General features: G+C 44.4%; 1 protein-coding gene across 10 annotated transcripts in view; it reads right to left on the bottom strand.

Annotated features, from left to right (window-relative positions):
* The window catches only part of Enox1 (ecto-NOX disulfide-thiol exchanger 1), a 565632-nt gene that overhangs the window by 74663 nt on the left and 470301 nt on the right, over positions 1–20668 (bottom strand). For all 10 annotated transcript variants that reach the window (XM_076545410.1, XM_042285220.2, XM_042285223.2 and 7 more), the window contains one exon: positions 13045–13229. In XM_076545410.1, the coding sequence (XP_076401525.1) occupies positions 13045–13229 (185 nt within the window). The remainder of the gene's footprint in view (positions 1–13044; positions 13230–20668) is intronic.

Raw genomic sequence — 20668 nt, 5'->3', positions numbered from 1 at the left:
ATACTTAATCTCTTCTTGGAAAGCTTTGACAGAAGCTTGCATGTCCTTTTACTTTCTCGGCATTCCACAGGACTTCGGAGAAAAAAAAAAGAACGTTATAGCTATTTGCTAAAATTACCCCACATTATGTTTGTGGAGGTAAGGAAAGGAAGAGAGGAGAGGAAAGGAAGGGAAATGGGGGAGAGAGGAAGGGGGGAGGAGGGAGGGAGGGAGAAGGAGAGGGAGAGGAGAGGCAAAGAGAGAGAGGCAAAGAGGGAGAGAAGATTGAAAGGCAAGGGAAGAAATAAAGACAGACAGATAGACTCAAGAACTAGCAGGAAATTGCCAACTGAAGAAGTAGCATCCAGATGAGAACTCCATGGTGGCGCTGTTTCCACCAATCAATTGACTGAAGAGGGTGGTCTATAAAGCAGGGCCAGATTGGGCAGTAACTCCCTTTAAGTTTCCCTTGATGACTCTTCAGGGTGCTTTGTTAAACAGAGGAGAAAACATAGTCTTTAACTAACCATAGAACATCTTGGAATTGAATTCCCAATTCTATACTCTGGTTACAGTTGCAGAAACTTAAACTGACTAAGTTTGGCTATCCCACTGGTCAATATTTCAACATGATTAATACTATATTCTTATGTGAGCATAAAGAAAAAAGACTTCAGAAGGGCAAGAGCAGATGTTAAACAGTTAACTATCTGGGTAGTGATACTATGAACAATTTCTTTTCTATACATCCTCCATGCTTCTAAGTTTTCTTCAATTGAGCATATATTTTGACACCGAATGGAAAAGCAAAAACCAAGATGCCAAACAGACCTGGGAGCCCACACCAGTCACCACCTCTGTTTCTCTTCTGCATGTATTAGCTATTCAAACAAACGTTTCCCCCCATTCTTTCTACTTCCTTCTTTTCCCTCTCTCCCTGCCTTCTTTTCTTTTCACAGCCTTCATTTCAGGTGAGAAGGAAGTTGGGCAGTTGCTCTGAGCCCCGCTGCCTCTTCGAAGCAGCTGCAGAGAGAGAGATCTTGGAGCAGGATGCCCTCCCGACTGTAACCCAGTTCTGGAGGCGGATGATGGCATCAGGCTGGCTGGGAGCAGGGCACCTGCTACGTGCAGGCAGCCACGGTGCCAGCAGGCTCGGGGCTTTATGGTGAGTGAGTGAGTGAGTGGGGTGGGGGGTGGGGTTCTGTGCACTGGCAGGCCATACAGGCTTGGAGTCAAGGCCAGACCACAAGGATTCATTTCAGCATCTGTGGCTGGAAGGAGAGAGATGGCAATGGCCGAACAGGGGAGGCCAGAGTGTGTCTGCGGCAAAACTCCATTTTGATTTACTACATTTAAGAAAAGATCCTTTTCACTATAAATCTGGTACTTGGAGAGTGTAATACTGCACATAAGTCAAGAGGCAATTTCCACAAGGGGTGGTGAAAGGGAAGGTCATTCAAAGGTCACCACACTACTTGCAGAGTGGCACAGTCTAAGGTCCTGTGTCCTGACTCTCCTGGTGATAGTTGCAAGGCTACCAGACAATTGAGATTCCTCACAGCAGAAGCGAGAAAAGGCCACAGAAGGCCAACGATTCTAATGGTCTGCAGGGTGGTCCATGATTTCTACCCCTGGCTCCTCCATTGATTCATCCACTGGCCTCATTTCTTTTCAGAGGGATGATTACTAATGAGGATGCATTTGATGATCAGATTAATTAATGGAGGCACGAGAGGACTCATGATGAGATGAGGCGCCAATAGTTAAGTTTCATTAGGGCTTTTCAGTCCCCTCCCAGAAGTGAAGAGATTTATTTCCCTAGTTTAAATTCAATAAATACAAGCTGTGTGTGTGTGTGTGTGTGTGTGTGTGTGTGTGTGTGTGTGATATTTTCCTTTTGCTACTTCTTATTCTGCTCATGCAAAGCCCCACCCGGGGCCTATGACACAGAGGCAGCAAGAGGCTGCTACTGTTGAAGTCCCCTAACCTGGACTAGAATGTTCTACCAGTCTTCTGCTACCACGACGATAGTTCCTAGGCACTGACGTTCCAGCAAGCATGGTTCAGAAACTGATGGCCTCAGAGAGGGGTCAGAGAGACCTGGGCTCGAGCTGCCACACTGCTAGGTGACATCAGGCCTTGGGCCATTCTCTTGACACTTATAGGACTTGGTTCCTTGCCTGGAATTCTGGATGTGGGATCCCGGGATGGAGAAATAACATAAAGGCATTGGGGGGAGGGGGAGGGACCCATTGGGAGGGGCGATGCATCAGCACGGGCCACACAGGACCATGGAACATGGACCAAGGACTGCCCAGACTTAACTTTACGAAACCTGAGTCATCAATTTATGTATTTAGTTTTAGTTTTAGGCCCGTCATATTTTCACCTAGGATACAGTAGTAACTGTCTGCACCATACAACTGCCTTTCGGGGCATTTACATGTGTGATCTTATTTTACGACAACAAAGCCTCGGTGAGCTTTGCAGGACCCACTGGCCAGGTGAAGAACCTGAGGCTTAGACAGTCATATGTTCCCAAAGCAGGGTAGAAAAGAGCCAAGTTGATTCTGCCCTGGCCTCCACTCACTCGGTGCCTTCATCTTCTCCATGCCCTGGGCAGCGTGGGCACGGCTTGTCTCTCATCCTCTGATTTGTGTCCTGGGAGGACAGCGAGGCATCCAGTGGCCAGTCCTCGCCAGAAACTAAGAGACTCTGAGAATTCCTCTCTGTTCTCCTCAGGTACAGCCGTTTTTGCCTCCTCCAGAGTCCAACAGGAAGGTGCTGTGAAAATTCTAAATCCCTAACAGATGTCAGGTGCGGTCATTCCACGCAGGCGACAGAGGGGCATAGCATGTGCTTCCAGTTCCAAGTGGAGCTAACGGTCTCTTCAAGAGTCTCACTCTGAATCGAGATGCTGCTGCCTCCTTTAGATGTCTGGGAGAGGGCATCTGCAAATGTAACACAAGGGCTGCTGGTAGACTCCACTCGTGATCCTGGGGTCACTAATGAGCCACTGGAAAGCATCAAGCCAAAGCAGGGGCAGGAGACTGGGAAGCAAATGGAAGGACAGACTCTGAGGTAGTCGAACAAAAAGAAAGGAAGGCCGAGGCAGACTCCATAGTAAGATGCTCTGTTTGACGTTGAGCCCCTTCTAAAGGCACATTTAAGACGTTCCTGGGTAGGAGGTTTTCTGCTTCTAGCAAAATGCCAGGGACTTTTAATATGAATGTGGGGAAATCCTTGTGAATAATTCTCAGGGAAGAAAGGATGGACCTGCATTCTATTTCATCTCCCCTGCATCACCATTTGGGGAGATGAAATAGAATGGGCTAAGCCCAGGACATGCCTCTGCAGTTGCAGCTTGCAAAGACATCGGGTTTTTATGTGTGCATGTCTATTTATACACACACCTCTTTTTTGAACCTTTAAAAGCTGAAGGCTTTACAGCTTTGAAAAGAAAGCCCTTTCTACATTGTGAAATGTCCTTGCCTTGTATGGTGGTACTGAATTCTTTCCTGTTCTGCTGTATAATACTTTCATGCATTAAAAACATTATGGTAATATTGTTAATGAACTTCTTCCTGAATGAGTCAACGACCTGATCATCATGTTCAGGATGCTTCTTCCTTATAACTAGACAGCTGAGGGTCATGGAGTCTCTTCAGAAGGTAGAGTTTGATGATTCATTACAGTTTAAATTCTAGACTAATCCATCTGTAGTTTTTCACATTCACTACTTGGTATCTAGGTATTTCATAAAAATTCTTCAGACACAACTAATCATGCTAAAATATTTGAATGTCTTCTTTGAGGGGGATTTCTCCTTTTCTCTGCTTCCTGTTCTTCTGGGTTTGTGCCAGTTTCCTTGGTTAAATAAACAAGAGCAGTTGAGGAGGGCTGTCAGCTGAAGGCATTTTCCATGCCTGTGTCTTCTTCAGCCCCATCTAGATCATCCTGAACTCCTCACAGTCCTTAGAAGCAAGGCTTCTCAGAACCACCAGATTTGGTTTTATGTTTATCCTCCTCTGCCTCCCCCCCCGCCCCCCGCCACTGCTATTTTTGGTAACCCCTTTTCTCGGTTCCAGGACCAAGATAAAGGGAGTGGCTACCAGAGTCAGCCATTTCTTCTCGTTACATATCTCAGCCTCTTCAGCTCACGTTCCTACCTATACAGTCTCAGTTACACACTTTCCCTCTCATCCTGGGCCACAGTGGTGGTCTGAATGAAAATGTCCCCATAGGACCATAGGGGGCGGCACTATTGGGAGGTAGGGCTTTGTTGGAGGAAGTGTGTCACTGGGGATGGGCTGTGAGGTCTCAGATGCTCAAGCCAGGCCCAGTGTCTCACTCTTTTCCTGATGCTCAGCTCCTCTCCAGCACCATGGCTCCTCCATTGATTCCTCCACTGGCCTCATTATTTTTCAGAGGGATGATGCATGCTGCCATGCTTCCCACCATGATGGTAACGGACTAAACCTATGAACTATAAGCCAGCCACAATCAAATGTTTTTCTTTATAAGAGTTGCCATGGTCATGGTGTCTCTTCACAGCAATAGAAACCCTAACTAAGACAGTCACTGTTTTTACTCCAAAATATACTACTATAGACTCCTTATTCCTTCCTTTTAGACAACCATAAAACGTTCTTGCTGCTCTTCCTCTCCCACATTTCTGGATGGCCACACAATTTTTAATATCTGCCTGCCTCAGCTTCCTTTATCTTGGCCACATGCTAGCTGAGTATTCAGTCAAGGACTAGATTCAAGTTAAAGTCCTGGAAACAGGCTCCGTTTAACATAATGGATCTAGAGTTTGTACGCATGTGTGTTCCTTCCTCCAGAGACCCAACTCACATGCCTGTCAATGAAGAAACTTGTAAGATCAATGAGAAAAGGAAGGGAATTCTGGGAATTCACAATCTACAATCAATTTGTGTACTTAAGGTTTCCCAAGCTCTCCTTAAGATGAAGTGTGTGGTCAATACACCCTGAGTTAACTGCTACCTGGGAAGGCCTCAGTTAGCATGCGCAGGAGGCTCAGCTTCCGCAGCGAGCACACCCACACACCTTTCAAGAAAGCAAACCAAGTCCTTCATGCTAAGTCTGAATGGATGGCCAGCCATCACCTTGCTTGGAACAAGCCTCTATATGAAAGAGAGGGTTAAACACACACACACACACACACCACAACATATATCATGTACACACACACATATACACACCACATATCATGCACATCCACATCATACACAACATACAAATATACATCACACATGCCACACACACGCAACATATACATCACACACACACCATACACAAACACACAACATACACATATATCACACACACATACAACATACACATCTACACTACACACATACTACACATACACACCACACACACACAAGCATACACATATGCACACATGCATGCATAGATGTGCACAAAAACAAAACTAAACCCAAATAATACTGGAATTAGTAGAAATTAGGAGCAAAAATACCTTTAAAATTTCTATGTAGAATGCTCAAAAAGATTTGAGAAGATAATTCAATGGAAAGATAAAAATAAAACATAAAAAGGCAATAACCAGAGAAGGCATAAACTTCCAGAAATCAAATAATGTGATTACCAAGCCAGAAGCTCAATAGAATAGATAACAGATAAAGTCAAAACCGAAAATAGTAGAAAAAAAGATAAGAAGCAATACCCTAGCAGGTCTAGCTGACTGGCAGGCATTTCAGAAAGAAACTCAACCCTAGGAATCAAAGGAGAAAGTAATCAAGAAATCAGAGACAACTGTTAGAAGCCAACTCCTACTTCATCCCTCTGTGTTCTCATCTACAGGTGCTGCTCTCCTGGCTCTCTGTAGTAGGGCCTTTAAAAGCTGGCCTGTAGAACCGGGACTGCTGTACCTTCAAGAATTTCCATAGGTTTTAGGAAGTAAGTTTTACAAAGAAATTATCATCTTTCCTATGCTTCTCTAAATATGGAAACACTAAACATCTCTACTGCAGCCCACCAATGTAACCATAGGCAACACTCTAACCACAACCAACCTTGTCACCACAACTAATGTCACCACCACAGCCAGCCTTGTCACAACAGTCACCATTACCACCACAACCAACATTACCACCAGTCAACATCCTCACTACAGGCAACAGTCCTCGCCACAGCCAAGGCCATCATCACAACAGCACTCTAACATTCTCACCAGGGCCAACATTCTCACCAGGGCCAACACTCTTACTATAGCCAACATCATCGCTACAGTCAGCACTATCACAGTTCAGTTTTCACCAGTCAGAATTCTCATCATAGCCAATATCATCACCATATCCAGCAGCATCACCATAGCCAATATTCTTACCTCAGTCAACATGCTCATCACATTCTTACCACAGCCACCTTCAATACCACAACCACTACCATGGCAGCCACCATTACCTCCACAGCTGCCATTGTTACCACCCTGGCACCATACCTGATGCCATTATTCTGTCTTGATTTTTAACACATACACATCATTACATGTGGGTAGGGAGAGGGGCTGTACTCTAAACTTTTCTCTATATCTACAAGAAAGTAATTACCAAGCAACTGAGTCATTTAAACAAGCATGAAGAAGACAGGCCTAACATCTCCAAGTGGCTAAATATACTTACTGATGTTCTAACTTCAAAATGCTAGAATTTATTTCATACATATATATTCCACAGTCAAACTCTCACCCCAAATTTAGTACAACTAACTGGAATTAATCTTACTTTATTGAAGACTTTGTATCTTCATAAAGTAGTAACATTTATCCATGTGCCATAACAAATAAAGAAAATCATATGTATGTTCTACTCTGATTACAAAGAGAAAAATACCCAGTTGGTTTCTAAAGTGGTATTCCTCATAATAATCCTCTTTTGCTCATGTTGTTTTTCCTGATCGATCCTTGGTAAATGTTGTCAAGAGAGCTAAACGCCCTGGGCATTACTAATGTCAAGCTAGAACATTGGTAAACCATTACTCCCCACAGGCCGATGGGTTCACTGGCCTACCATAGCTGATTTTCAGGCTGTCTTTGATAATGCTATTAAAAAGCATCCACTTAAGTATTTATGAAGGAGCTCTAACAATCATCATTAATCATACACAGTTTTGTGATCATCAGTTTTAATGGCATCCCATTGATTTTTTGAATATTCATCAGTCCTCTTAGTTGTCTCACATGGGCCCCAGTACAACATCTGACTTTCTTAACTGAGTAAGCCTACTATCTGGAAACCCAATTAAAAGTTGACTAGACACTTTTGATGAAGATACTACACAATTTGAATGCAATCTACGGAGAAATCAAGGTGAAACCGAGCTTTCTCTCTGCTGGTTAATGCTTATTGTGCTAGCTGCTACTGTGCAGGATGCTGGTTGTGGGACAGAGGTAGGGGTAAAGACAACAACTGTCTTACGCATCTGCGAATTCTATCATACCCATCTGCCAGGCAAGATGTAACCATGGATACAAAAATGGCAAAACTATTTGTGGAGAGTAACCAACAACTCCGATTGGATTTGAGGCCCACTCTACAAAAAGGGATCTGTGCTTAGTACTGTAAACCCAGTCCCAAACCCATCACTGAAGAGGTCTAGCCCCTATGGTGACTTCTGATTAGCTGAATTGACACAGCATCAAAACACCTTCTAAATACGTTTATATACACAGACTTAAAAGCCTTAATCAGAGAAGCTTCTCCATGCTGAAAACAGGTGAATACAGAGACTCGTGGCTCCAGAGATGCTAAGAGGAAAGGACAGCTTAAGGCTTAGACATTTAGAGTAGCCCTCATCACTCAGGGAACACTATGGAAGACGAGACAGAAAGAATGTAAGAGTCAGAAGGCAGGGAGAAGGGCTGTGTAATTCCGTCTTCTATGCATGGCATGGGCATCGCCATCATTAACTCATGGCAACTGTGCCCACTGGCACTGGGCCTATGAAAGTCTGCCCTGCCCTGCCGCTGGTTATGAATGGACAAGAGGCTCATGGGGCCTACCACTTATGCTGATCTAGAAGCAACTAACAGATCCTGGGAGACAGGGAGGCATAGGGCCTACTTGAATATCCACTGGCAATCTTACTAAGCTTTGGTTAGTTCCAAACCCATGATCACACAGATGGCCACAGTCAAACTCTTTGGGGGTACAAAACCAAACCAAACCAAATGAATATGAGAAAGAAGTTTTTTTGAATGGGGCAGCTGACAAAGACAGGAGGGAAATATGAATGGGCGAGGGAGAGAGTAACCAAATGTATTACACACATTAAAAACTTGTGAAAGAACAATTCATAATAAGCATATGATTTTTAAGATTATGTTTTAAGAATACGGTCTTTTGGGCTATGATCATGAGTAAAAATGAAAATACTTTTAAATTCAGATATGGACCAACCACAACAAGACACTACCTCCATTTACTACAGTGGCTAACAGCAAACCGACTTATTAACTGTCAAGGGCACAGAACACCTGGAATACTCCGGCAGTCTCACGGGGATTCATCAGGTACAGGCATTCTGGGAAACATAATGGCGTTGTCTTAAGAAGGATGCTTTCTGTGCCATTCCAATCATAGGTAGTTACCCAAGAAAAAACACAAAGTTAGTCTAAATAGAAGGCTTGTAAATGAACATTCACCGCAAATTTGTGCCAACAATGTAGATGTCTATGAACCAGTGACTAGATATAACCTGTAGCTTTCACTTAACAATAAAATTCTACTCAGCAGGAAATGGAGCAAAGGGGCAGAGCAATGCAGAGGAATTTCTAGTGCATGCTAAGTGAAAGCAGCCAGTCTTAAAGGGTTGCAGACTGGAAGATCCTGGAAAAGGCAAGCTGTTAAGTGTAGATTTCAGCTCAGTGGATGCTAGCAGTGGGGTTGAATAACAAGGGGCCCGAGGGAACGGCTATGGAAATGACTAACATATTGATGGTCACATGATGCTTACATGAGTGTCTGCATTTGTCAACATTCATAGAACTAAATGCATCTACGGAAGAAATTTTATTTTACTAGATCTAACAAATCAACTCAGTGTAGCAATCTGAAGATGAACAGAGCTTAAAATGTTTATTCTTTATTTGTATACCTAAAGATACAAATGAAAGCAAAAAAATGGCACTAACCTTCTTAGCCTTCCAGCAGAGAGAGGCTAACTTAATTGTTGTCATATGGCTTCGTAAAGGCGATCATGTTACCATGGCTACAAGCTGTTATTTCCTCAGGTATGAAATGTCTAATATTATTAAATTATGACTCATGTGTAGAGTAGAGTCAAACTTAGAAACAACAGGACAAAGTCACCCTAAGGCTTTTTGTGTTTAAGAACTCTGCTTCATGATGTTTTTTTCATAAACACGTAAGAAAGGGAGTGACGTTGGGAAACATATTGGCCAGGGCTTAAAAAAGGAAAAAAATATCAGAAACTTTGGGCTAAACTTGAAGGCAATTTTAAAAATTGTCTGCTATTTCTAAGGCCATTTAAGACTCTTTATTATGGTGTGTGTGTATGTGTGTGTGTGTGTGTGTGTGTGTGTGTGTGTGTGTGTGTGTGTGTTGTTGTTGTTGTTGCTGCTGTAGCAAGACTCTCTCAAATGGAGATGAATTACAGAAATCTCATAGTAGAGTTGTTATGGTTTGAATCTTATATATCCTCAAAATGCTGATAATGCTGAACACTTGTATACTATCAGGGTCTGATGTTGGAAGGTGGTGGATCCTTTAAGTGGGGCCTAGTAGAAGGAATTCAGGTCATTGAGATGTGCCCTTGAACTGGAGAGATTGGTACCCCGACCCCCTCTTCTCTCCTTTGCTTCCTGACTGCTAGAGGTGGTCGGTTCTGTCTCTCCACACACTCTCTACCATGGCATTTTATATAGTCACAGGCCCAGCAACAACAAACCCAACTCACCATGCCCAAAACCCGCTGAACCCATGGGCAAAACACCTACGTTTACAAATCTCAGGTGTTTGTTATGACAAACTGACTATGTATTTTACAGTTGTTAGGATCCTTTGTAGTGAGATCCAAATTGAGCTAGTTGTAGTAATTTATTCCTATATGATAGATCATGGTAGAAATATGTGCATTTAAAAGCATGTACATTGTAAACATGTGTTGCCTCAGAGTAGCCATGTACCTACTTAACAACCAATAAAAATGAAAACCATTGTAAAGGCCATGGGCAAAGTGCTTCTGTGTACTAAGGAAGCATCACACACATGGTGTGCTGATGCAGCTCTGATCCCACCTGCCTTAATCTTTATGATGCCATGAATCTCACACAAGCCAGAGTTCCACAAGTACCATGCTGTTCTTGACTCTTAGCCCAGGCCCTTTCATCCTTTACTTAATACATATCTTTGATTATCATGGACTTGTTATGATTCTTCAGACATTTCATCCTGTCTGTATATTGAAGTCCCAGCCCTTCCGAACCACAGAAGGTGAGGTTATTTGGAAAAGAGGTCACTGCAAACATAATTAGCTACAATGAAGTCTAACTGGAGAAGGGTAGACCCCTAACCTTGCATGAGCTGTGTTCTTATGAAAAGCAGAAATCTGGATACACATACAAGGAGAACATCAAATAAGAACAAAAGCATAAAACTGTAAAAACAAAAAAAAAACCTTAGTTTGCAAACTAAGTAAAGATCCAACTGTCTGCAATCCACCAGCAACTTGGAAGAACAGCTTCTTCCTCACAGCCTTGGAAGGAGCCAACTTGACTGATGCCTAGATCTTGAACTTGTAACCTTCAGAATGTGAGGTACCAGTTTTGATGCTGAATTCAAGCCCACACTACAAGAACAAGCAAACCTTTGTGTTACAGTGCATTTCCTATCAACAGAACAATTGTGCAAAGGGAACTCTACCAGCCATTGTTCCTCTGGAGGACTAAGGAGTCCCAACACTGCCCTTTGTGGAGAAGATGCATGGCTCATGTTCCAATGCTGAGACCCCAGCAGGTGTCTCCCCAATGTAGAACAATCTTGCACGCTGCAACAAGCCTCAAGGTTTTATCTACTTTTAAAGAAATTAGAGACATCTTTTCAGGAGGCAAAGAGGGCCTGCTGCCTGAAGTGTGACAGGAGTTTACAGGCTGTGTCTGCCATCATGTTCTTTGGGGAAAATGGGACAGATTATCATGCTGGCAAGCCTCATCCCCATGCCCCTTGTTGGGGCATATGGACAACCCCAGGAACCCCACACAGCAGCTGTTACATCAGCTTTCCAAGTGCAGGGACCTGAGCAATGACTGCAGTGACATTTTCCTGGCTGGCTCTGACCTCTGAATCTCACTGATTAGTCTAACACACACTGTGAACATCAACCAGTTAGGACTCAGAGCCAGGACTCAAAAAATTGCTTTAAAATGGCAAGAGATGTTTAAGACAGTCTCTATGGCCTGACCACTTCTCACTTTCCAACATGTTATCCTTTTTTAAACTTTATTTTTTTTTATACTCTTCCTTCTCAATTATTTTTCCTGGTCTGACTCATGTTTCTGTCGTAGTCACTCCTAATCATAAAAACACGTTTGTAGGCCATTCATGCTCCTGGTTTAAGAGAACAGCCACTTAAACAGTGAATATGGGGAATTCAGAAATCACTCTATTCACCATAGTCAAGCTTCCCACCAACCTAATAGCTTTCTCTGGTTTAAACAAAAACAATGCCCCCTCCACCAGAAAGCATTGGTTGGTTTTGTATCCTTAAAGGAGTAATTAAAAGATGCCCATGTGCAATGGTGACCATTTATGCTCTATTATTTTAAGTTAACTCAAAGACCCCAATGCCTGGAGAACATTATTTATCAACAGATGTGTTCAGATACATATCCATCTATGAATCTTTTTTATTCCGCTTCCCTAACTGTCCATACTTGGGTTTTCCTCTCTCCACATTTCCCACAGCACAGGCTCCCTTTAGCTCTCAGATCACAGCTGCCACCTTCTTTTTAATGACAGCTACAAATTCTCCAGAGTCAAGAGGCCTTTGGATGGAGTGTGCCAGACTGCAGTCTGGTATTCTTCAACAAAAGCATGGCTTTTCTTTCCTATAGCTCTGTAGCCCCAACTCAGGACTCATCCATTCCATCAGCAATCACTTCGTGTGTGTGTGTGTGTGTGTGTGTGTGTGTGTGTGTGTGTGTGTGTGTGTGTGTTCCTGTGTGTCAGGACATGCACACCACATGTACATTCATGCATGTGGAGCCAGAGATCTATTTTTGGTATCATTCTTCAGGCCCCTTGGGTTTTGAGACAGGAGCCAGCCAATTAGGCTAGGCTTGGGAGCTAGTGAGCCCTGGGGCTGTGCCTGTCTGTGCCTCCCCTGTGCTGGGATTGTAAGTATAGTCCTGCCAGCACACTCAGCTTTCTGACATGGGTTCTGGGGATTGAATTCATGTCATCAGGCTTGCCTGGTAAGCACTTCACAGACTGAGCCATCTTCCCAGACCCAACAATCAATTCTTAAACTTGACTAGACCCTAAGAATAATCCAGAGACGGGAAGAATATCCTTTGTATTGATGATGATCTCGAAAATGAACAAAAACCCAAACACATAGCTTTGGAAAGATCAGCTGTCAAGCTTTGAACTTAAGACTCCTCTAAGTATAAAACATGTTATTACAGTCAACAAGAATTTGACCACATATCATAGACAGACAGACAGACAGACAGACAGACAGACAGACAGACAGACACACACACACACACACACACACACACACACACACACACATTCATATACCACTTTTTAACCCTCCAAATTCTTGCCTTTTATTTCCTATCCTCAGGGTGATTCTCAACAGATTCCCCTAGCTTGGCTTTTCCAGAGTCTAGAGTCTAGCTCTCACAATAGCCTTCAGCGCTTTCCTTTGCCATGGACTTAGCTTTCTGGTCATCCTTTCTCCTCCTTCACCCATTCCAACCAATGGCTGGCTGTCTTTCACCCCCATGCAAATGCACACTGATCCATTCTCTCAGCACCACGTGGCCAGTACCTGCTGCATGCCTTGCATAGTTTGCTGCAGGAACTGTAGTTGCTGGTCCTTGGTGAGGTTCTCCTCTGTCCGGAAGAGCTGTTCTTTCTCCTGCTTTAGCAGTTCCACCTCATTTCTGTAGGCATCCAGCTGCCACCGGAGACTGTCATTCTCCTCTTTGAGGGCATAGGCCTGAGCAGCCAGGGCTGTGTGAGAAATAGAAGAAGTTTGGGGAGTCACCTTCCTGGCCAGATTGAGGTGTCCTTTGGTAGGAAAGTCTCTCCTAAACTGGGATTCACATCAACTTACAAGTTAAACTCTGATTGCCTTACTTCAGAGCTCTTTGTTTAACAGTTGGTGTGGACCACCTTAGGAATTGATTTTTGGGGGGATGGCACCGCTCATATGCTAGACAAAAAGCTGGACACCTTCCCAAAAGCTAATCTGCCATGCTCAGTGCTGAGGGTGCTCAGGATTCTTGGCAACCGTCATATCTACTGCTTGACTGTCCTCCCTTGGGCTGTGCGACTGCTCAGCCTCTTGGAACCCTTCTTCCTTTCAAATAAGTGGCTGCTTCCCAGGCTGAGGCATGCAGCAGCCTCCCAGGGGAGGGAGGAACAGATATGCACACCGCTCCTTCTTGCTCTATTGCTGGGACAAATTGTACACATTGTTTTCTCTAACTGCTATCAGAATGGAAACCTAGTTCCACCTGCTTCACCGACAGATTAAAATTCTTTTCTGCCTACAAGGCTGAGTGGCAGCTCTGCTCCTCCCTGAAACCTGAAAGTCTCAGTGTGTTGACAAAGACTTAATTTGTATAATCTCCCATCTCCTTCTCACTGAGAAATCAAGGCAGTTTGCTCAGGGTCTTAGACATCTTGAGGCTCCAGAAACGTCTAACCCTGAGTGATAGGGTGGTAGGAGACAGATGGAGGGGAGGAATCTCTTGTCCTGCTCCCCTTCCATCTCATGCTTTGTGGGCTCTGCAGCATAACAATGGTCTGCTGGCTACTGCCACAGTCAGGTCCCTGGATCAGGGGCTTCTTCATATGAACTAGCCCACCGAGTCGCCCCATCAGGCCTAGATGTGAGTCTACTGATCCCTATTTCAACATGTGATGGCCATATGAGACAGAGAGAAATGGATCACCAGTTTGGTCAAAGTAACTGAGACAAAACATAAATCCGGGCTCCGGTCAGTCAGTCAGCCAAGCTCTAACTGACACTGCTGTGTCAGTTCATGTGAGTTCAATTCCTAACAACTGTTCAAAACTAGCGTCTCCCACACACTCTTCATGTAGTGGCCCACTGTTTCTCTCCCCTTGGGGAAGCCATTGTTTACTAGCTTGTTGCTAGAAGTGGATCCACGGATTTTGACTTAGGGTGTGCAAAGGTATAGGGTAGAGCCCCCTGTGTTCATGTCTATGTCCCACCTGACATTTGCCACGGCCTAGGGCCAGAATGAGGTCAGCTAGCAACCTGTAGGCACCACTGAACATCTGATGACCGTAGAGCTTTACTCAGGCACTCTGAGGCCCCAGCAAATTCTCTCCCCAAGGAGCAAACATCAAACTATGTTAATAATAGCTTTACAGTTTAGTGTTATACAGTATTCCACTTTGCAAAAATGATAATCTATGTATAGTTCATACTGAAATACTAATCAAACAGAACATGCAATTAATCAGGAAACTCCCAGCATAAAGCCATTAGGGATCAATTAGTCAACAAGCATTTACTGCATATTTCCTTATGCCCAAGTCTGTCTTGGCATCTTAGATCACAAAAGAGAACAACAGGACATATCACTTTCTCCAAGTCCTATTGAAATACAATAAAAAACTGACACTCCTAAAGGAAACTAATGCATTTAAAGGACAAAAAGAGTAGAATGATGTTTTTCATAAAGTAGGTACTCAATAAACATTGACTGAATAAATAAATAAGCAACTTAGTATCAAGGTATATGACAAGTGAATACATCCTAGAGGGGTTTTGAAAAACAAAAGGAGACTACAGATTGATAGAATAAAGGTTTGCTTTGTAATATGAAAATCCTAGAACTGGGGAAGGTGCTCTCAGGAGCAAGACCATAAGCAAAGGCCCAGGAGTGACCATTAGAGGGAGGCCATTCTAGACAGTAATGAGAAACACTTGCTTTAAGAGACGATTAGTGGCCTAGAAGCTGTGAGCAAAAGGTAGAGCCTGAGACGACAGGATGGGAGCATTCAGACCCAACAGGGTGAGAAGTGCTGAAGGTGTTTGGGGGAATGGAAGGGTCTGATGAAACTAGTGATTTAGGAAGATTAGTTCGGCAATGGTGCGGGTGATGAAGTGGAGGCTGAAGAGAAGGAGTGGAGGAGATTTGATTTGGCGTATATGGGTGTGCAGGGCCAAGGAGTAGGTGCGTTTACACCTTCCATGGACTTCTAAAATCAGAAACAACCCAGAGCTTCCCTAGGAGCACGGGTTGATGCCTTCTAACACTGTGTAGCTGTCCCTCAAATCTTGCCCCACCCTGAGACACCAGGGTGTCCTGAGCTCACCGCTCAGCTCACCGCTCCCCAAGGCAAGGGCTATGAGGCACTATTTCAAAGAGAGATGCTGTGACATGGCAAAATCACTGAGGATGCAAACGATGAAGAAAGTGTTGGCACTACACGAGCACATTACTACATTCGGTGGCATTCAAAGACACTTAAGTCATTTCCTTGGGAAGCTCTATTTGGCCCCTTTTCAATTCAGAGTGGCATTTTTATTATCATAACTGATAGCAGGTGTTTGTGAGGAAATCGATTAGTATGCAGGGATGAAAATTACATTTTCCAAATGAATTGCATAGTCTGCAAGATATCTTCAAATCTGTGTAGCAAAAATGCAAGCAGATATAAAGCATGTGCCAGCAGCATTATTTTAATAAATCATCTGAACATAAATACATACAGGGAAAGTCCCATCCATTATTCTAGGGCTTGTCTTATAAGCCTATGGAGTGGTCCAGCTGAGAGTTCTTATTCTTGTCTAAGCCATGACCACTGTGCCTGGCAAGCAGGGTACACCCCTGGAACAGGAATGCAAGATCATGATGTTTAAAAGGGGGAAGAGGAAAGGAAACAGCTGTAAATTTCCTTACCCCTCAAAACATCAATACCATAACCAATCCCATCACCATCTTCGTAATTAGGGCACACGACTGATTTATGTTCCCGATTAAATAATTTCAGGCTTAACATTTACAAAAACCAAACTTGGCCATACCCGTGGTGGCAAAGTTGTTATTTTCTAAAGGGTGAGAAGTTGTGTATTGACTCCAGTTAACTTGAGGCAACCTGTTTCCTGCTTGAAAACGTTATTCGGCATCCCGCAGTGGCCCCACATGTAACCCTCTGACAAGGCTGCCTGGCAGAGGCTGTGCTATGTTTCTGGGACTAGAACTCTGAAAGAAACCAAGTCCTAATAATGCCTGTCAGTGTTTGGTGGGTTAGAAACCCAGAAACTTGAAAGGTCAACTCATTTTTCTTCTTTTCTGCTTGAATTTTTTTTTTCTGGGACATTGTACTAAACAGTCTTGATAAATGTGTCACCAAGCTTCTACAATAAAATTTACCTTAAGAGACAGTGCAAGAAATCCACTATTCAAATAAGTGTGAGGATTAAAATGAATGAGTATCTACCTCTGAATAAAAACGTTTATAGAGTGTGCTATGTTCCAATAAATTTGAAATATTTAGGAAGAGCCATCCATGTGGACCACCAAATTCCAGTGGTAAAAAGAATCCCACACAACAGCCTACTGGTAAACCACACCAAGCACAATGAAACCGACCGCTGGCAATGTAAAGGCCCCACTGAATCTAGTGGTGCCTGGATCATGACCTGTTAGTTCTCCAACCTACTATTTATTGAGAAATCAAGGCAAGGAGCCATACTATATACAATTTAGGAAGGGTAAAGCTGACAGACACACTCATGCATTCTTACTTGCTGTGTACTTTAGAAAATTCTAGATACTGGAATTGTCTGAAACAAAAGAGCAACTAAAAGCATTGGGTAAATTCCCGCTGAGGAAAAACGGCGTTGTGTTTGGAGAATTAGCACTGAATTAGTTAAAGTTCTGAAGTGTCACTGGTCTGCGAGAACTGATCCAGAGATTACATTGCATTGCTGAGGAAAAGGTTTAAAGGTATTACATGGCATCTCATTGTATCCTTTACCAGACTCTATATAAACCATTATTTTCTATATTAATTATGGTCAAAGTGACCTCCTCCTCCATTGCCTGGATTACTGACTGGGTTTCCATGGGAACAGATAATGGCATGCTTAACTTCTTTAAGTAAATAATCTGGTGAAAGCCTTGAAATCTCTCTCTTACCAGCCTGAGCCAGCCTCAGAAAAATAATTAGCAATATATGAAAAATGTAAGTTATTTTGGGTTATGTCCCAGTAAGCTGACAGTGTGTTCATATCTTTTTCATGCTCAGGCAAGATGTAACTAAATAATAAAATGCTTTAACATATTGTTGCTGGCAATATTTGCATTTCTCTGGAGCTGTTCGTCTTTGTGTCTTTGGGGAATGCTGTATTTAACATTCTCTCTCTACATTGCCAGTTGTACTCTAGAATGCTGGGAGGATGTGGTTAAATTGTGTATTTCTTTCCCATGTACAAAGGAAGTCTTTTCCTAAGGATTTCACTGGCTGCTGTCCAGGTAGGCAATTGTCCTTATACACAAGGAGGCAGAGTTAGGCTGAAGGCCTGGGAGATGATCCTCCAGTATCTCAGAGCCTCAGGGGCTCCGCTCTCTGTCAGAAGTTTGCCTTCTGATGTCTAAAGAAAGGGCTGTGGCTAAGAGTCGGTGACCTGAGGACCCTTTCATAGGTCTATCTGCTTCTCTGCATCAGGATGCCCGTGGGGTAGCCAAGGTCCTCATCGGCTGCTCTATGGCAGAGACCATCATGCTCTGCACCCAACCCATGCTTCTCTTCTCAAACCTGTTTCCTGTTTGAAAATGTTATTCGGCGTCATGCAGTGGCCATAGTAGGTGAGAGGTGACCATACCAGGAGGTGTGCTGGACCAGTTCTTACCGGCAGAATGCAGGCCAGGGCCCTCTGTGACACCGGCACAGTCCCCAATGCTCTTCTTGCCTCCGAGATAGCTCGGACATAAAATAGACTGTTCTGGGATCAAAAATCTTTTTTTTTTTTTTCTGTAAAGCCATGGAAATTGGGACCTCCTATGGCCTCCAGTGTTACCTTAACTTGACACTCTTCAAATATTAGTCCGTATTAGAATCTCTTGGTTGACTGATTGAAACATCTATTTCTGGACTTTACCATATTTGTAGTTTCCTGTATCTGGTCTGAAGGTCAAACATACCAGGTCGCCAGGTGGTGCTAAGGGACTAGACCGATGTTGAGACCACACCTGGAAGCTCCTGCTCATTCCACTCCATTTCCTGAGCTAGCCTGGGTTATTCTGTCTGGACAGTGCCTTCGGAAGGAACAACATGCCTGGCTGGCCAGTCTGGTTGTATGTCTTGGTTAATTCCATATGTCCCCTGCGCCTTTCACACCCGTGAAAGCTCAGCCCTACCCACCATCCTCAGCACCTCCCTAGCAGTTAGGGGGAGACTAGGACAAAAGCTACAGTCACCAATCCGCTTTCCCGCCACACTTTCCCCAAGTAACAGCAGTAGCTACAGTTATAGTAAGAGTGGTAAACACAACTTTCAGGACTAGATTTGTAGCTGGCTGGTGGAGCACTTGCTTTCTCTTCATGAGGCCCTACATTCAGTACTGCTAATGCCACCACCACCACCACCACCACCACCACCACAATATCAGGAGAAAAAAAAACAACAACACACAAATCCAAACCCAAACATGAAGGCTGAACACACCATCCACAGTGCTTGCTCCCTTCCACCCTCACAAGAACGTGACACCGTGGATATGATTATCAGTTCTATTTTACAGGTGATGGGACCAAGTGTCAGCGATGCTGAGGAGACACAGCTGGTTAATGGCACAGACTGTGGCCCTACGGGTGGCCCGAAGCCAGCTGAATGCTGCCGTCTGAGAAAGGGGGCAGTGGGGGCCCACAATGGATGGCTGGTTCGTAATGGAGGTCAAGCGGTCCACCCTGGCTGTGTGGGCAGAGTTCTGTTGCGGAGGCCTAGCTACAAAAACAGACGGGATGACCCTAGTCTAAAATAAACGTATTTTCCACAGGAGAAAAGCGGGGTTGATCCATGGAGAAATGACTCCCACCCCTCTGCAATCCAGAGCCCTCACACAAACCACGTGGGGACTCCTCTCTATGCCCTCTGTCTTCTAGAAGGGCTCAGGGATGCTCACTGGTCTCTGAGCTCATGAAGTCTAAGTTGTTAATGTGGCTCCCTTAATTGTGTTAACTCCCGGGACCAGATATCCTGGCTCCTTAAATAACCCGAAGGTGATGTACACTGCCTAATCATTGGAACTCACCCATCTGCTGCTTTTGTTGTCTGTGGCCTCTAGTTGGAGGAGAAATGGCAGAGACGCTCTTCCCGAAGCTCTGACCTCCCAAAGATCTGTCCCCTGGTCTACTGTTGGTGACAGATGAGGATCAGAGGAAAACACCAAACACCTCCACGAATGCCCAAGCCCTGGGGCTGTTATCCCTGCCCATGCCCCCGGTGGCCAGGCACAGAGCTGGGGGCATAGAGGCATATATCTGCCAACAAACCAGTCTTTTGCTATGGAGCCTCTTCCGGAGTCAGCAGAGTACAATTGGTCTCCTTCTCAATAATACCTGTATTCCCTCTGAAGCAACAATCGTCCTCAAATTGCTCATGGAAATTCCTTATGCTACATTTCTGCAGGATTATTATTATTAGGACTTAGCATTGACATAACATTTTATGTTTGCAGTGTGCATTATCGTCTGCACATTAGCTATTATTAGGGAGAGCTAAACAGACACACAAGGCAGTGTCTATTTCCATCTTTGTGTGAGGCCGGTGGAATAAGGGTAATTTGAGGAGCTCAGGTAAACTAGAGCCTGACATTATGACGGCTTAAATGTGAGCCTGGAGGCGTGAGCGGCAGCAGGTGACTCAGAAAACACATCCTCTGTCCCTCCCCACCTTAGCTCTTCCTAATGAGGACGTCTGTAGCAGGGGCAGGCCCGTGAGGTGTGGCCGGGGCTCCTGACACCGTGGAGACTCACATCAGACTCTACCCCTTTTCCGGTTCGCCAATGCTACTGCCCTCCCCGCTCTTCCTCAGAGGAAAATAAGGGAAAGAAGCAGGCACGCTGACTTCCAATGGCAAAGTCGGCCAGCCGTCACCAGTGCTGAGGGATGTGCTCAAGTCGGAGCACACTTTGGGGTCCACAGGGTGAGAGAAGGGGAGACTAGGGGCCACCCCGGCTGAGTGGCACCCCGGGCTAAGCTGAGGCAGGGCTGGCCCAGGGAGCCGGGCTCTTACCCCGATTGTCCTGACCTCAGAGGCTAGCAGGAAGGAGAGCCTGAAAAGTTAGTGAACAATGGGTGGGTGGGGGCCAGAGGAGAAATGCTGTTGTTTGAGAGCGCACTGGGGAGGAAGCGGAAGTGACACAGGATCAGAGAGTGCGGAGTAGAAACTGACTTAACAAGGA

This window comes from Peromyscus maniculatus, chromosome 9 (genome assembly GCF_049852395.1).
Source record: "Peromyscus maniculatus bairdii isolate BWxNUB_F1_BW_parent chromosome 9, HU_Pman_BW_mat_3.1, whole genome shotgun sequence".
Classification (NCBI taxonomy): Eukaryota; Metazoa; Chordata; class Mammalia; order Rodentia; family Cricetidae; genus Peromyscus; species Peromyscus maniculatus.
The sequence above is the reverse complement of the archived record's forward strand: the minus strand, read 5'-3'. Positions and strand labels throughout refer to the sequence as shown.